This window comes from Neolamprologus brichardi, chromosome 14, assembly GCF_056152115.1.
Source record: "Neolamprologus brichardi isolate AB-2024 chromosome 14, ASM5615211v1, whole genome shotgun sequence".
Lineage (NCBI taxonomy): Eukaryota > Metazoa > Chordata > Actinopteri > Cichliformes > Cichlidae > Neolamprologus > Neolamprologus brichardi.
The window spans coordinates 28,759,723-28,776,935 of NC_142117.1; the positions used below are offsets into that span (position 1 = coordinate 28,759,723).

Below are 17,213 nucleotides of genomic sequence, written 5' to 3' on the forward strand. Positions count from 1 at the left end.
GATTGATTAGGATCTAATATTCTAGAGAGCAGTATCACTCCTCTATCTTGACAAAGAAGCCAATAAGTGCATTTCCCAAATGGTCCAACTCTTCCACTAAAATGCCTCAAGTCATATGGATGTCAGTGCCAGTTATGCCAGTTTTATACCAACGCAGACTGTTTTCTAAGGAACTTGGCAGACAATCAAAGACATAATATAACAGAATGCAGTAGGATCTTTTGTTTTCCTGGTCGATTTCATCCCCCAGATTAAACGTTGGATGCAGGAGGTACAGGAAAATCAATCCACTTTCATTAACTGCTGCTGATCTGGGAGCGGGGTGGTGGGGGAGTTGAGAGAGAGAGAAAAAAAGAGAGAGGTCCCATCAATTGTACCGGGAGCTGAGCTCATGCATGCATGAGTGCAGTCACCCTCACCCACTCAGTATACAGCAAAAGTGGATAAAAAAAATAAAAAATAAAAAAATAAAAAAGGAAACGAGAGAGACCACCATAACGGAGGCGTACCCGCACGAACAGAGCCCGCACTGCGTACATGAAAGGAAAGCAGAGCTTGAAAGGAGATGCTTTACGTTTGATCTGAAGGGCGGTTTGTGGAGGGGCGGGGCGGGTGGAGGACTGCATCTGGAGATCAATGAAAGTCCTGAGGTTTAACATGTCACACATGTGAGAAGGACTTACTGGCCATTGAAGAAGTGCTAAAAGCTGCATTTAAGGTTGCAGCAGGTGAGAAATACCCCACTCTCTGTTTTACTATCCACTGTCACCAATTTGTGAAGATTCAAAAGCTACAAAGGAGCTGGAGAGTGATCAGCTATAATTCAGCAACAAATGGAAGCAGCTACATGCTCTACATTTCTCCAGACGCGTGCGATATTTAGCAGTTTTAATCACAGATGGCTGGTCTAATTTTAGTTCAGAAGGCAGATTTCTGCTCAAAAGAGCAATATGCAGCGATGACGGCTGGCTTTGAGGAGCCGCAGTTAATCTCGTGGAGCGCCTACACCGGACGGGGAGGCAAAGCCTGGCCCACAAGCCAACTGTATGCATATGGCAGCGGAGACGCAGTAGCAGACAGAGTCACCTCATTTCCCCCCTCAAAACAGCATTAATGAATCAGCTACTGGAGCCACAATCACGGAGAAGCACAACATGAAATCGCAGCACTAATGCAGATTAAGCGTGGAAGCAGCAGCGCGCTTCGAGCTATTGTGCAAGCTGCCTGTCAAAATAAGAGCATTTTCAATCAGTTTGTGACGTCTGCAATAATAAGGCATGAGGTGTGCTGCTCAAAAAAATAAAGAAAATGTTTTCATTCAGGTGTTTAGTTTGAGGCAGTCAGCTCAGTTTAAAGACTGGAAACAGGGAATCAGTCAGCCTGGCTCTTTAAAAGGTCTCTGTATCATTGTGGGTGGATTTTTCTTACTCTAGGACAGAGCTAGGCCAGCTCCACGGTCTCCCAGTGCAGCTTCATAGAACACATTAGTAGGCTGAAAACAGGAGGGGGGGCTCAGCTAGTCTGGCACAGTCCAAAATCTGCTTACTAACACCTCTAAAGCTCACTAACTAACCACTTTATATCTTGTTTGTTTAATCCGCACAAAAGCCTTCGCACAGAGCCGGGCTGTGCCCACTTCCACTATATTGAGCTGCTAGCTGCACATTCATATTCAGCAGAAATAGCATCCACACTCTTTTTCCTTTGCAAACCATTTCACATCTTCTCATAAATGTCTCTCTGAGCTGGGACACTGCCGCAGGTCAGCGTATCTGACAGATGGTTGACAGCGAGGTGAGGAGGTTAATGCCCAGTAAATCCAGAGATAAGCATATTCTGCATCATAAAGCATTTTACTTTGAACACACTTTCTCTGATTAGTTGGGACACTGGATGGGAAAATCAGTCCTTCACACAAATACTGGATTAACTCAAGATTTAAATGCAAGGACAGTTCAGCGAGTAAGACGAACTGCGATCGGTCACGATGGAGCATCTCTGCTTCGCACACAGGAATAAAAAAAACATCAAAACACAAAACTACATTTCCACACAGAGGTGTAGGCTTCTATATTCTATTAGGCTAAACGCATGCGGTCAAAATGCCTTTAAAAAACAAACAAACAGATAAAAAAAATCAAGAACATTTTATCTTCTCTGGAAGAATGACGAGGAATATGCCAGTGATTTGTTAACTGGTCCTAGCAGAGCATTTTCCCTGTGTAATGACCTCGTTTTGCTCTCTGTTGGGTTTGTTTTATGACTTTAAGAACCGCCAAGATCTGTTTCGCCCAGACGCCAAGAGGGACATTTCAACTTTAAAGAGAATTTAGGACAGACCTGGCCACCAGAGGCACGGCATCAATCAAAAGCCACTTAGAGCTAAAATTTCACCATTTAGTACCTATAGGCGCATGAGCTCATGGCAGACGAGGAGGAGAGGAGGAACTGCTGCTGCTGCTTTGCATGCTCTCAGCATAAATCACATTTTATAGCAATTCGTAAGGAGAGTGCTTCGGTTCGCTCGTTTATTATGGAGTCGACTTTCAATGCCAAGGCCCTCACCAGACAAAGAAGACTGTTGTTTTTACAGCAAGCAAATGAGCCGTATACCCTCAAGGAGAGAGCCTCAGAGAAACACAGAGCTCATCATTCATCATTTAACGCTATTATTTACTGCAGACTGACTGACAATCGCTTTGGAAATATTTAGAGCAAAGAAAACAAGCTCAGATTTTTTTTTTAAAAAAGTGAACAAATTCAGACCACAGACACATCTCAATCAAGTTCAGGAAGCAAATGATTGGTCTGCAGATTATGTCAAAGAACTTCTCCATCACAACTCCACTGAGAGACTGCAGCAGGTGGGCAATGCAGATAGCCCCTCCCACTTGTAATAGCTTATGGATCGTAGCAGATCTTTTCACTGATGTGCACCTGTTAACCTTGGAAAAGCAGGTGGAAAACATCCACCTGCTTTTATACCTTATTCTTAAAAACATCAAAAATGTGAAAGTAAATGTAATGAAAAAAACGTTAAAATGAGTCAAAACATGAAAACAATCTCCTTCCGCTGTAATTCGTATTTGGCAGTATGGCTCTGCTTTGAAAGAAGCAATGACAAGAGCATTGTTACAGGTGGAGGCAGCCTAGAACAGTGGGCTAAAGGATATCGGCTGATCCATCAGCTGATGTGCGTTAGTACTGAGATCGGTTAGTCTGCTGAGATAGTGGCTCGGAGGCCTGAACTATACGAGGCATCTAAATGTCACAGGTACAAAAATAGGAGGCTGGTACGAATCATAAATGCCATATTTGGCATATTTTCTGGTAGAAAAGCACCCCCAGCTGCTGATCCTGGATAGCATTAGTTAGCATTTTAGGAAAAAGAGTCTGACTTGTGCACAGAGAATAAATAAGCACTGTTGTTTCCTCTCATCGGGTCAGTATAATGAGCAGCAACTTCCATTAAACAAACTAGATACACCAGAAAAAGAAGCCCTGTCTTCAATAAACAGCTGTCTGCTCTTCCCAGGCCTTCAAAGATAAGTACTCCACACACACTCCCTCACAGCTGGTCTGCTATGTGTGAGAGAGATAGGAAGAGATAGCAGGTGTGGGTAAACCATTATCGGCTTTGCTGTGTGAAGAAGTTATTTTGGTCCGACCCCACAGGAACAACACAGAGGAAGAAATGTGAATTGGCCTGAGGTGGACGAGTCTAATCCGAGATAAAGAAGTTTTTATGTCTGGACCCAATGAATTTCCACAGAATTTAGTTTTTAGATTGCAACTTTGCCACAGTGTGTCTGAGGTCACAGCGAACTGAAGACTGGGGCGAGGATAAGGACTTGGATTTCCTCTTGTCAGAGTCTGCGATCTGCGTCGTTGTGATTCACTGTTATCGCAGCAGCAGAGCGCGGGAGGCACAGCCGCGAGTCTGATGTGTCATGAGTCACTTGTGTTCCTCTCAGGCAGAAAAACTGAAAACTTTTGCCTCTCAGCGCCGTCTTAACTCTCCTCCTCAATCCTGCTCACCTTAATGCCTCGCTTTACTGTCAGATATCGAAGAAATCAGCGTTACGTAACGCGAACGTCTGCTTCCGGCTCGTTTGAATTTCCACTGAACAGCGAGCGGAAAAGCTCCTTTTTCCTGATGTGTCAGTAAGCTGATTTGGGCCTGAGAGGTGTGCACATCACCGGCAGGCAGTGACAATTTTAGGTCCTGTGCTTTTGTGTCCATGGTAACTGGAAGTAGGTGTGTGTGTGCGTGTATGGTTGACAGTGAGCACACACACACAAGCACGTGTGCACTAATTCACAAAACACACACACAATCCCTTCTCGCTGCCCTTATTATCAGCTACTGGAATCGCACCTCAGACGGGCTGTGGCTCTGGCTTCTCCTTATCAGGCTCAGTCCCTACCAACCAACACAGAGAGCCCCCTCCCCACACCCCCTCCCACGTGCCTGATCTGTGAGGCACCTCAAAGCTGGGCCTCCTGCAGTTGTCCACTTCTCTGCCTGCTCTGTGGACGCGGTCTCTTTGTTCGGCGAGGCGAGGCGCTGACGTCAAATCGCCTCCTTTGTTTCAAAACGCCTCAGTTTGAATTGTTCTTCGAGCACCGAATCTTCAACCTGCCCCTGTTGCTGGGAGCAACAATGAGATAAATGACAAGATTTTTCAATCAGCGCATAAAAGAAGAGGGGGAGGAAAAATAGAGGAATTAGCAACAAATACAGATGTCATCCATTACTCATAATAAAATCTTGTTTTTTCAGCTGGAATATAAGCTGCACTGCTTGAGCTGCAGTATTAATTGGGGCGTCTGTATGGCACTTTCTGAAGCAAGACGTTAAATAAGTAGCCTTGTTACTGCAGGGCTTCTTGATTGTCAACAGTGAAATTAGTATCATTTGTTTGTCTGCTGCTTGTTGGAAACGAATAAGTAATAATAATCTAAACCCACAATCAGCTGATCTAGTCTTCTTTCTATAGTCTCTGAGCTGAGGAAGTGAAGTAAACAAACGTTCTTTCATTCTGAACAGGGTGACTGACCCATCCGGAGGTGCACCTGATCGCTTCCTGCGCCACCCCATCGGGGGTTCAAAGTTGGCCCGTTCAGAAGGAGGAAGGAGGAGGCCAGGCACAATAACGCTGCGTTGACGCATCAGTAAATGAGTTGTGAGAAAGATCCTGAGGCAAAAACACAAGGGAGTCATTGAGCTGTTTGGTTAAAGGGCCACCGCAGAAAAATAGATGAGAGGAAGATGTAGAGCCTTGGCAGGAAGGAAGCCCTCGTCACTGAAAAAAAGAGGGCAGGCGGAAAGGCTGAGGGCCAATGGACAGTGACCTTAACATTGACGGAGGGCCCTGTGAATAAATGACTATAATTCAGAGTGTGTTCACTTCAAGCGAGGGGCTTAACTGCTCTGCAGACACCTGTTCGGCTCGACAGAGGAGCCTTTCACTGAGGACAGGTGCCTCGGCAGCGAGCCGCCAACTTCCCGATCCCAGCTGCTCCGCTTTCAGACCTCGAACAGAGATTCCTCACATGCCTTCCTGTCAGCCCCGAAACCCTAAAGACTACTCCCTGGTGTAAACAAGAGGCATTGAGTCGACAAAACAAGAGCATGTGGTTTAAGGCGCATAAGCTGCACGCAAAAAGCTGCATTAGTGCACATTTCTCACTCGGGCATAGATTACAGATGTTTTATCTAAAAGTATGTGCAAGTTTCACTTCCTTCATGAATAACGAGACGTCACCTTCAATACAAAGAAGTCTGACGAAGATTCAAGTAAAATAAACTCTGCTGGCAGATTACTTCACCGATTATTTGATGAAATTTTGGTGAGAACAGTCCAAACAGCCCACTGCTGACTGTTAAATATAAAAAACTAAATACCAGAGCCAGAAAACCTCACAGTTCAGCTGCTGAAACTAGAAAATGTTCAGTATTTTTGCCTGAAAATGACTCGTTAATCAGCCCTAATTTGAGGTTTGATGGCGTCTGCTTGCACTCTCCAGATGCGATTTCAGCCTTACAGCTTCAAATGAGAAAGCGCCCTGCTGGAATAATCTGTGTGAGAGTCGAAACACGTGTGTCGGTGCGCTGGGTCCGTCAGCTCGGTGACCTGTGCACAAGACAAACACGCTGAATGAGCGGCGAGTCGATTAGTGCGAGAGGGGAGCAGATGGAGCCGGGCTGAACACTCAAACATTAAAGTATCTGCCGCTGAACCCTAAAATCAACATCGGGAACAGGCAGAGAGCATGTATGTGGTTTCATATACACATATTATTATCTGAGCCGCTTCACATAGTATGCATGTAAGCACTAGTCACGCTTTTCAGATCTGGGCCAGTTGGCTGTGGTCCAGCATCAGGGCTGGGCTGAGCAGCTCGGTCCCAGCATGCTCGCTGTGCGAGGAGCAAGGTGCTTCAATGCATAGCAGGAATGTTTTCAGCCTTTGTTTGGGTGCAAAGGGCTGCGGGATTCATTTTAAAGGAGCTCTCATAGGCAAGGGCAAGTCGAGGCATGTCTATAACGGCCTCTTATTGGGCCTCACGAACACTCAGGAATATATTCACAGGCATATTCGCACATGCAAAGCAGGCATCTACTGGGAAACATTACATCCCATTTACACAGGCTGCCACCTCTGTGGGTTAAGGTAAAAGCAAGCCAGTGGTTTTTCTGTTTGTTTGCCTTGTTTATCATGTTTTGGGTGAATAAATAAATAAATAAATAACTCAACTCTTTACCCTTTAAAAGCCAGCTAGGACTAACCCTTGAAGCTCTCTTCTGACCTGAACAGTTTGTGTCATATTTCAGGCCTGCATATAGACCAGATGACTAAAGAAGTTAGTGAGGGTGGTCTCTGCTTGGATTGCCCTGAAAACTATTGTTAATAAATCTTTATCGACATATGCCGAGGTTTCAAAACTCATCACTAAGGGTACTGGGAACGTCGTCGAATGTCGTCTTAATGAAGGAAATAACTAAACGCCAAAACTTCCGGTCCATGCATAGTTGGATTTTGGGCTTCCCGTTGAGAATTTTATGCTATGCGCATAACAAAGCATAGCATTCAGAAACCATAAATCAGTGTTATCTGAAAAAACACAGAAGATTGGTGAAATCAGTTTGATGTAGCAGGAAAATCAGTCAATTATATGGGAATTGAACAAATTTCTTGGTTATCTTCCGAAGCATTTCTTCAGTTCTTTGGAGTTTTGTTGAGGCAGCCTTGTTTGACCTGCTGTGACCGTTAACTTGCAGTTGCTAATTTTCACTAAGCTTCACACCAACCTAGTATTGTTATTAATGAGTCATTTAGTTGAATTAGTATCTCCCTAAGCCTGTTAAATTACTTTAAACTACCGCCACATAACTGTCAGTTACAGCCACGATGTAAAAAATGTTTTCTAAAGAGCAACTAATCCGTTAATTATCACCTTTAGCCCTAATTTTACCTACAAATAATCGTCCTGTTCGCCCACCTTACCTGTTTTTAACCCTACTTACAGAGTCAGTGACTGCAGTCTCATGACAGCCAATAAAAAACAACCACAACTGCGCAACAAAACCTATATTGTAACAAACTACCTCTTCATTGTAAGTACTATGAACCAAATCGGCACTTGTAATAAGCCGCAATTTGCTTTTATCTCAACAAACCTGTATTTCATTTTTAGGCTGTTATACTGGCACTTCATCAGGTAACATGAATCCATGATTTGAAGTCATTCAAGTGGATGGAAGTTGACTTACTTTCCCTAAACCACAAATTAACTTTCATCTAAACATTCTGACACAAACCACAAACAGCAGTGGAAACACTGTGTGTGGGGTCAGGTAGTCTGGCTTTATGGAGAAGTCTGTGAAAGCCTCCGAAGTCATTCAGGATGTGTTCCTGTCTGAGCTCGCATAATCGGTTCCAGGGGCCTTTCAGAAGAGGAGAATTATTATTATTATTATTATTAAAAAAACAAATAAAAAACACATCCAGATGACACAACCTGAATGCGAAACATCTCCATCAGAAAATCCACCCAAGAGCCCAAAGTGGCTCCGAGTTTCATCCGAACTCGGGCGCACGCTCTCGTTTCTTTACATCCGTCAAAATATGAATCTCATAATGACATCTTTTCTCTACTGGAGGGCCTCTGCAGCTGTGTGAACTGGCCGGGGCGCTTTCTCTCAGCAATGTCATCATCACAGCTGCATCTCTAAAGCCTCTCTCCGCTTCCTCCCAGGAGACAAGCGTCTTATCCTGAAACAGCCTCGGCTCACATCTATCCGTCAGTCTCAGGAGTGAACGACTTCCATAAACGTATTTTTGTTCTCCCTGCTGCACTTTTTTTTCCCTTCAACTTTTCGTGGGGGGGAAGAAGTGGGTTCGCATGGTATGTAAGCAAAGTCACGTGAAGCCCGTTGTGGTCGCAGCCCAAAAACAACAAATTTAATCTGACTGTGTAATAATTCTGTCTGTTTGCTGTTTATAACAAGCAACATTAAAGTTGGCTGCAGATCATTTCATCCTCTCCTGTCTAAACATGGATAATTATGGGCTATTAGATGTCAACATCCATTTCCTTACACCCATGAGACATGGCAATTTGAGGTTGTTTTCTTTTATTTTTCGGGATTATATTCTCAGACTTAGATCTTCAGCTTATGTGCAGCTAAACTGAAATAACACTGGTTGCAACAGAAATGGGTGCTTGGTTCGTACAGACACAATTATGAATCAAGAACATGCGTGAAGCCACCGGGTGTAGTTCAAAAAGCACAAAATGAACCAAACTACACTGGTTGAGGAGCTCCACTTTCATGTTGCGCTGCAGCTGAACTCGATTGCTCGGGCTGTAAACTTGGTCCACGTTAAACTTTAAACATCAGTGACTTTCCATGCAATCATTCATTTCAAAGTCCAGCCGTGTGGTGAGCTCGGGGACTTTCAGTGACTAACTTCCTTGTCAGTAATTGCTGCTAGAATTAGAAAGGTGTGGGTGTCACGCCTTCACAGCAGCTGGTGACTGCTGCTCGACTCTGCAGGTACATTTAGGTGGCATTCAGAGCACCAACTGCTCTTTTCCCAGACAAAAGCTGCAGTGTCCCGCACCGTGTTTTCTCTCTGCACGCCTCTTTATCCTCCGACTCCTTCTATGCATTGATGTGTTTAAGTTTATGGGACCCTTTCCAGCTCCATCACCCCGAGTGCAACAGCTGACAGCGGCTTGATTGCACAGCTCTGATAGGCCTTCACAGACCCCAAAGTGTAGAGCGGAGGCCTCGCCTGAACACAGCATCTCTCTGTGCGCTGCTTGCTGATCACTGTTGAGTCTCCGGATCTGGACCCAGGAAGTCTGTGCAGTGTTGGGACACCTGCGGGGGGACTGTGAATGTCTCTGTGACAGGACCGCAGGATGGAAATGGCAGCGAACACGCAGTCATTCACCAGTCATCCATGGCTCTGCTCCCATTCAGACACAGACACCCACTGGGGCACAAAGACCCAGCTGCCTCAAGTGGCAGACTTACACACAACATTGAGCACTAATACAACACAGCTCCATTAAGCCCTTTAAGAAACGTCCTGTCACTGCAGCCAGAGTGCCCCTCTATACATCCCTTTGGACAGAAGGGAATTCATCACAAAGTTAAAAGGGGGACACATTTAGATCATCGTGTGCCAAACAGGCCAAACGCTCTGAGCTCAGATCACACCTGTTTAGTGTTTTGGTTAAATCCAGAACTAGTTTAAAATTGCACAATCCATCTGAATCGTGCCTCCAAGCTTAATAATGCTGGCATTGTGAATCTGACAGCTGTGCATTACAAAGACAGACGTCAAACTCAAACAAGTGGAGCTTTTACACACCTGAGTCACATGCAAACTTTGTTTTTCTGCTCTGTTCCTACAGTCTGTTCAGGCTCTGATGATAAAACCTGCATGTACACTCAGAATATGGATGCAAAACCAACGAGGGACTCGATAAAGAATCAGACCTGTGTGGTGTATTTTAATCAATATCCATCCCTAGTCTTAGAATCACATCCTAACAAACCAGCTTCAGTAAAAGAGCAAATACAGTCTTTATAGAAACTTTATAAACCACTGATTAAACAGCTTTGAATGAGGAAATTTCATCAGCACAGAAATTGTTTACTTTTTTGGGAAATTAGGTTCCACACTGAAAACTGAATGAGAATATCCCAGACTCACATCCACACCTATGGCCCATTAAACTAATGAGCATGTCTTTGGGCTGTGGCAGGAAACCGGAGAACCTTCAGGAAACTTATTCTGGACAAGCTCCACACAGAAAGATCCCAGGAACTCAGAACCTCTCAGCTATGAGGTGACAGTGAGGTAACCACTGTACCATAGTGCCGCCCACGACCCGACCAAGAAGTCATCTGGCAAATAACTCACTTCCATATAAAAGGGCTGGCCTACTTTTTTCACATAAAGACAAAGGAAAGTAATTTTATTATAGATTTATGTTTTGAAAATAAAGGGTTTGGCTTTTTAACAAAGTAATAAAAGAGTTGTTGACTGTAGCGTTAGAGCAATTCATTAATTTATTGAAAAAGTAGCCAATCAGACAATCATTATAGCAACAATTTAGCCGTTTCATTAATCATTTAAATAGTTTATTAAGCAAAAATGCTCACGCTAAGCTTTTAATAAGTCCACTTGGCTTCTTGGAAACACTTCCAATCGGGTGACTTATCAGTTTTTTTACTACCACACTACCCACATATTAGATTAGACAGATGCTAGAGGAAGGAGAGTGAGGTACGAGGTGTTCTGTGGCTGTGCATCAGGACATCCACAGTGTAAAAAACGTGGGAGAGCACAGCTGAAAAAGCGAGTATCACCTACATCAGTGAGGAGTGGGGAAAAATGCTGTGCTACACACAGAGGACATGTCAAAGTTAAAACGAATCAAGGTCTGCTGCAAAAAACACTGGCCTGGCTTTCGGACAGTGAATAATCGAGCCGTGAAAAATTCTCACATTAGCCCACTTTGCAGCCACTCGTGACTCCGGGTAAGTCAGCAGTTGTGCTGTACGAATGCGCGGAGGGCCTGTAGGAAGAGATGCTCCCGAGCTGAACAAACCAATTACACCCCTGTCAAGGCCGTGGCGCTGCACTGCATCATCCCCACAGAGGCCCCACAGTTACACTGTGAGGCTTTACTCTGGCTCAGGAGTCCCGGCACTGCCGAGCCGTGAGGCCCGGCATGTGTGGCTCGATCATAAGCCCACCTATTAAGTGTTTATTCTCCTTTATTAGAGCCACAGTGTGGCTAAAACAAAGTCTGCCCTGGTCAGTAGACACTGAGCAACTGAGGCATGTGACTCCTATTTGATTGCAGAGTGTGTTCAAGCTGTAGGGCAGGGCTGCTTTTACCCCATGACTCCCTTTAGAAGAGTGTGTGTTGGGGGGGGGGGGGGGGGGAACCTCCAAGACTGCTGCTGCTGCACATTCCTCCCAAAGCGGAAACACAGGCCATTAGCATCACATGCTAACAGAGGCTGCTCAGACACAGTAGAGCCACAACGCTTCATGTGTTTCCTTGAGTGCCTCTCAGGGACGTTTCACTCCACTGTGACATTCTTTGAAGTGGAAATACAGGATTAGCCTCCTCGTGGTCCTTTAAATAACACTACATGGCATTTATAAGCTGCATATGAACAAAATAAATGGTTTAAAAGGTGATAGAAAACTCTATCTGAACACGCATGGCTTATATCTGCGTAGAAGTATAATACAAAATATTTATATAACATATTAGCACTGTTGCCTCATAATAAGAATGTCCTAGGTACAAATCCTGCCCCGAGTGAAGGAGTCTCCCTGTGCCTGCGTTGGCTCTCTCCAGGTATTCCGGTTTGCTCCCACACTCCAAAGACAGGCTAATTGCTGATGCTCAATTAGCCCTAGGCGTGAATGTGAGCATGAACGGACCTGCGCAGGGTGTACTGCACATCTCACCCTGTGACAGCAGGGATAGGCTCCAGCCTAGGATGTCCTCACATCGGAGCTTATTACAGCTTGCACCTGACAAGTACTGTCACATTAGGAGTAAAAGTGAAACCAGAACTCGGAGGAGACTTGGAGCATGACTAACAGAAGAAGGCATCGCATCGTGGTGCAGATCGGGATCAATTTCCTTAAAATTACAAAGATGGTGCATTAACCCTGGTAGTTGTTGCTCTCTGCATGCCCTCGTGCCATTACTGTCATTTGTGATCATCTTCGTTCTTCTCATGAGGAATTTGGTTATTAAGCATGTATCACTCACCACATAGTGTGTTATAACCCAGTTATATTGCGCCATATAAATTTCTAAATAAATTGGAGGGATTATTTCGTGAGAAAGGATGATTAACGCTCCAGCAATGTCATGCATTTGCTTACTTGCGGCTTATTGTGACAGAGCAGTGGGTCTCCGGAGATGATGACAGAGCCGTCCATGTGAAAGCGGGCATACTGGCCAAGCAAGCCTGGACTGGATGTGACATAGCCCTCAATAACTTCAGAGACAGGATCAGCTGAGTTGCACAATGGGCAATGCATTAGCTAACTACTGACTGTCAGCCTCAATAAACTTGAACCGTGCTCACAAAAGGCGCACACGCTCGACGGCCTCGACTGGCACACTTCGTTAATTAAAGAGGTGAGAACGAAGCCTGTCGGCTGTTTCATGACGGCGGAGGAGCTGCTAAAACACTATTTGCTGTTCACATAGATGTTTATTTACGCTTTAATCTACCTGGGAAGTGAAGCAGGAAATCTCCTTTGAAGCACGATCAGAGTTCCCACTGAGAAACAGTGTGACCTTGTACGTCATTTTGATTCTATTATTATAAATCTGAATGTGGAAACCGTTTATTTAGACATCTTAGTGCCACTATCACACATCTCTCTTCATGAAAAGCTCAGAAAATAGCTTTTTTTAAGTGGCTCGTAACAAATTTGGAGACATCAAGATCAGAGGTGCAGTTTTAAAAGTTTATATACATTATTCTGCAGTTTTTTTAGGCCATTAATAAAGAGATTTAATTATCTGGTGTAAGAATATATTTGTTAATAAGCTGGAAATAGATACAATGGGTGCTAAAAAGTCTAACACCTAAGTTTACTGATCAGAGGTGTGAATACTTTTAAGTATTGAATGATGTTCTGATCAATGGCCAACAGATGACCAGTGAACATTAGTAAATATTGATAAAACGACCACCCACATTTTAGCTCCTTTACTCAGGATGTGTTGTTAAAGAGGAGATGCACTTCCAGTAAGGCTCTCCACTCACTTGATGTAGGTCATGTAAACTGTACAGGGAGGAATCATATTATGTGACATCTCTACCACGCAGGGGCACAATCAAAACTTTAACAAGTTGAGAAACTTTAGTTAAATTCAGTGAGTCTGTGGGAGTTAAAGGGAAAAAAAGAGCGTAAACTGGAGGACGAACATGGAGGCGGACGGGATGAGGCAGACAAAGCGTCGGGCCAAACTCATTGATCAGCAGCAACACTGTTCCTCCCGCGCTCCCTTTGTTCAGCACTCTTTCTGCTTTTCAACCAGATGCAATCTACTGCTGTTTAGTAATCCAGAGGAGGCTTCCCGATGACTCAAAACACTGCAAACCAGCAGCTCACGACGAACTAGCTAATATATTCATAGCGTCAATCCACCTCTGTGCTGTCAATGTGTTCTGACACAGGAAGCCTGACTAAATGATCACCAAATAAGACATCAGTCTTTCCTGAAAGCAACTGGAGCTTACAGAAAAGTTATCCCAGTTTCCCTCGGGGTGTCTTCGTGTTTCATCAAGTAAAACCGAAGACTGGTCTCAGCTAAATAGCTGATTTTATAACTGACGTTAAACTGCAGATCAGCTTGACAGGAAAAATGACAAACCAAGAAACCGCAGCATTTTTATGACTCATAAAACTACATTTGAACAATTATAATGTGACGTTTAACTATAGCATAGCATCAGACACTGCAGACAGTCGTCTTCATTGTCTCAAACAAAAGCAACTTTGTGGTTTGTCTTTCTCGATTTATCTTTCCATTTAATCACTGCAGCTCAGATTTGAATCATCACAGCAGCTGTCACCCATATCCCATCCAGACTCCATAACATAAAAACAATAGAACAATAGTCTGAACGAAGAGACCAGATCTACTTTTATTCAAATCTGATGTGTGAAACAACTAATGATCATATTTCCAATAATTCAAATATTTAGCACAAAACACTACAAATGTTCTTCAGTCCCATTTCATTCACTTGAATCTATTACGCCAGCAAATTCTCAAATCGAGGAGGAATCAAGTTCTGACGGCACTTTTGCTCAAAAAAAGAAAAGAAAAATGTGGTAATCAGACAGCTTTTCCAAAACAGTGTGAGTCACATTTAGACCGCACTGTACAGATTTTTTAAAAAAAAGAAAAAAAAGAAGGAAATAAAAGCCAAGCTTATGAATGACAACTCCCACAATCAAGTCTTTAGACCTTCTAGTGTGGAGGGCAACGCAACTGTAATACACAGATCAGATCTTTTATTTAATCGGCTACTCTCTGTTCAACAAACAAACAAAAAGTTCTCAGTGTCTCAAAGTCCACAACCAACAGGGAAACAACACAAATGGAGTTAGTGTAAAATGAGATAACACAAAGAAAAGCAGGAAATTTTAAACCATTTAAAAACAGATATTTTGGTCAAAAATTAGATTTTTCCCTATCATCATTATTACTATTATTACAACTACAAATTGTACCTATCAGTGCACCAAAATATTTCAAGGTTAATTTTAACCTTTAAAATAATTTTTTTCAGTTTATAAAAAATATTTAAGTATTAACTAAATTTGTTAACCTGTTTGTTTCCTGTTTTAAATCTTTGTGATGTGGCTTTTAGGGCCATTAGCGCTTTTCTGCACACATTTTAATGCAACTAAACATCACATAAACACAAATCAGAAGTCAACAATCTGAACTCATCTACTACTTTACATGGTGACACTGCAGCCAATCAGGCTGGAGAAGAAGCTCCTGATGCAGGTGTGTGTGATCTGCAGGTAAGCTGTTGGGGGATTCTGTGTATTGCTTGAGAGTCCTGTAGGTGTAGTGGGATAATTAGCAACAGGGCCATCTTTAAAAGGAACAAAACAAAGACTCTGTTTGTAGGGATCTTAACACTGAGTCCAGTGTTGAACAGATTAAAAGGTGAGGAGGTCTGCCATCCTGCTGACCTCTCAGCGAAAGGTCCCTCAGCGGCCCCCAGATGCCCCCGACCAATGAACCACTGTCTAATCCTGGACTCAAGAACATACTCAAACACACACATACACAACCCACGCAGACTCATCCACCCCAGCCCAGAAACACAGACAGGATGGGGATGCAGGGGCCCTCTGCAGGCCACAATCACCACAGCATGAAAAATTAATGTAAAAGGGGGGAAAACCCCCAAACTTTAACATAAAGATTACACTCGGAGAAAAAAGAAATCTGCGCATTAATGAGTCTAAGCGATAATTAACAATGATGAAATATTATTCCAGGCTAAAGCTGCACATGCAGAGAGAGAGAGAGAAAAAAACACACCTGACATCAAGAGAAGGAGGGTTAAAGCCAGGCATTGTTTACCAGGCCTCATATTGTGTTACTGCTCTGGGCAGCAGCTACACAATAGACCAACATTAATGCAGACCCAGGCAAGACGGAAGAAAGGTGAGCAGGGCACACCTATGCTTTTATTTACTGCTGCTCGACCGAAACTACGCCAGTAATTTCCGGTGTCGCCTGCAAAGAGGTGGATCCCTGTGCACACAAACACACAGCATACCTCAGAAATTCTTGCAGGCAGGTGTCACAGAAACGGTGTCCACAGGTGGACACTTGGACGGGCTCCCGCATCGCTTTGCTGCAGAGCGGACACTGGAAGCGTCTCTTTGGCTTCTCCAGGAACTTGTAATCAAACCCGGGCATGGCTGCAGGTTCTATCGCTTTTGTCGGGCCTTCGGCTGCAGGTTAAAGGTACAAATGTCCTCTCGATCCCCCCGCAAACGGGGCTGTCTAGCTGCGCTGCCGTGAAGCCGATGAGGGGTTCATATCACGTCCCTTCCGCCGCCGACGGATCGGGCTCTGCAGCTTCGTCCTCCCGCAGTGCTCAGCTGTCTGACGGCAACAAAGGCTGGACGGTCCGAGACAGGCTGGAGAAGCGGTTCTTCCTCCGCAGTGTTTACGTTGGCCGGCAGAGCTGCTACAGCTGTGCGGATGACTCCTCTGGTGATGCAGAACTGACACACTGAGAGCAAAGCAAGAGCCCTCCGTCTGTTTAGGTGCACCGAGTCCCGCCTCCTCCTCCTCCTCCTCCAGGCAGGAGGAGTCAAGGAGCTGAAACGCTCTGTTCACACCATTTTATCTCTGTGATCCCCTCTTTATGAGGCTTTAATCGAGCCTTTGTCCGGCTACAGTGGGCTCTCATCGTTCTTTCATTTCACATTTGATAATTATCAATGTTTATTTATCAGCTTAGACGCCATCAGGGGTCCACATAAAGTGTCGGAGAGTGATAATAAATAAATAAATAAAAAATACTAAACATACACAGTGCCAGCTGGTGAAGTCACACGTGAGAGAGGTTTCGCAGTAAAGATGTAAATTAAATAAAGAAAAACTGAATCCAACTCAGACACCTACAGCACAGTCAGAGGGGAGAGGCGCCCCCTGGCGATGGAGCAGCACACCAGCCTGGTATTATTTCGTTTCAGGCTTAAATGTTTCATATAAATGCTTCATTAAAAATAACCCCTGACGTCTGCTGTTATATTCATTAAAAGAAATAAACATCCGGATGTCATTTCTTTCACGGGGTCACTAAAGCGCACAGCTTCACATCTGGATCGGTTTTCACCTGCTGTATTGCCACCGGATTACATCACCATTACATCATCACACAGGACAACAAAGGCAGCTGAGCCATGTCCCCAGAAAAGGTGAAGAAGTCTGGAATAATACCCACTGATTAAAAATAACTCGGTGTGTTTATAGTATTAAACTACATATTAATGACAGCGTAAAGATGAGGGTAGAGGAGGTTAATGTTTCATTTTTTGCTCACTTGTAATAAAAAAAGTCTGTCTTTTTAAATGTTCTCTACTGCAACAAAAGCC

The 17,213-nt window shown here is 44.0% G+C and overlaps 1 protein-coding gene across 2 annotated transcripts in view; it reads right to left on the reverse strand.

The window, feature by feature from the left end:
- Positions 1-16,381, reverse strand: part of traf4a (tnf receptor-associated factor 4a) — a 38,611-nt gene extending 22,230 nt beyond the window's left edge. Inside the window, exon 1 of one of the 2 annotated variants that reach the window (XM_006801517.2) lies at positions 15,884-16,381. In XM_006801517.2, coding sequence (XP_006801580.1) covers positions 15,884-16,026 — 143 coding nt within the window. In that variant the 5' untranslated portion in view covers positions 16,027-16,381. The remainder of the gene's footprint in view (positions 1-15,883) is intronic. The other variant, XM_006801518.2, reaches the window with a different exon arrangement.
- Positions 16,382-17,213: the final 832 nt, after the last annotated feature.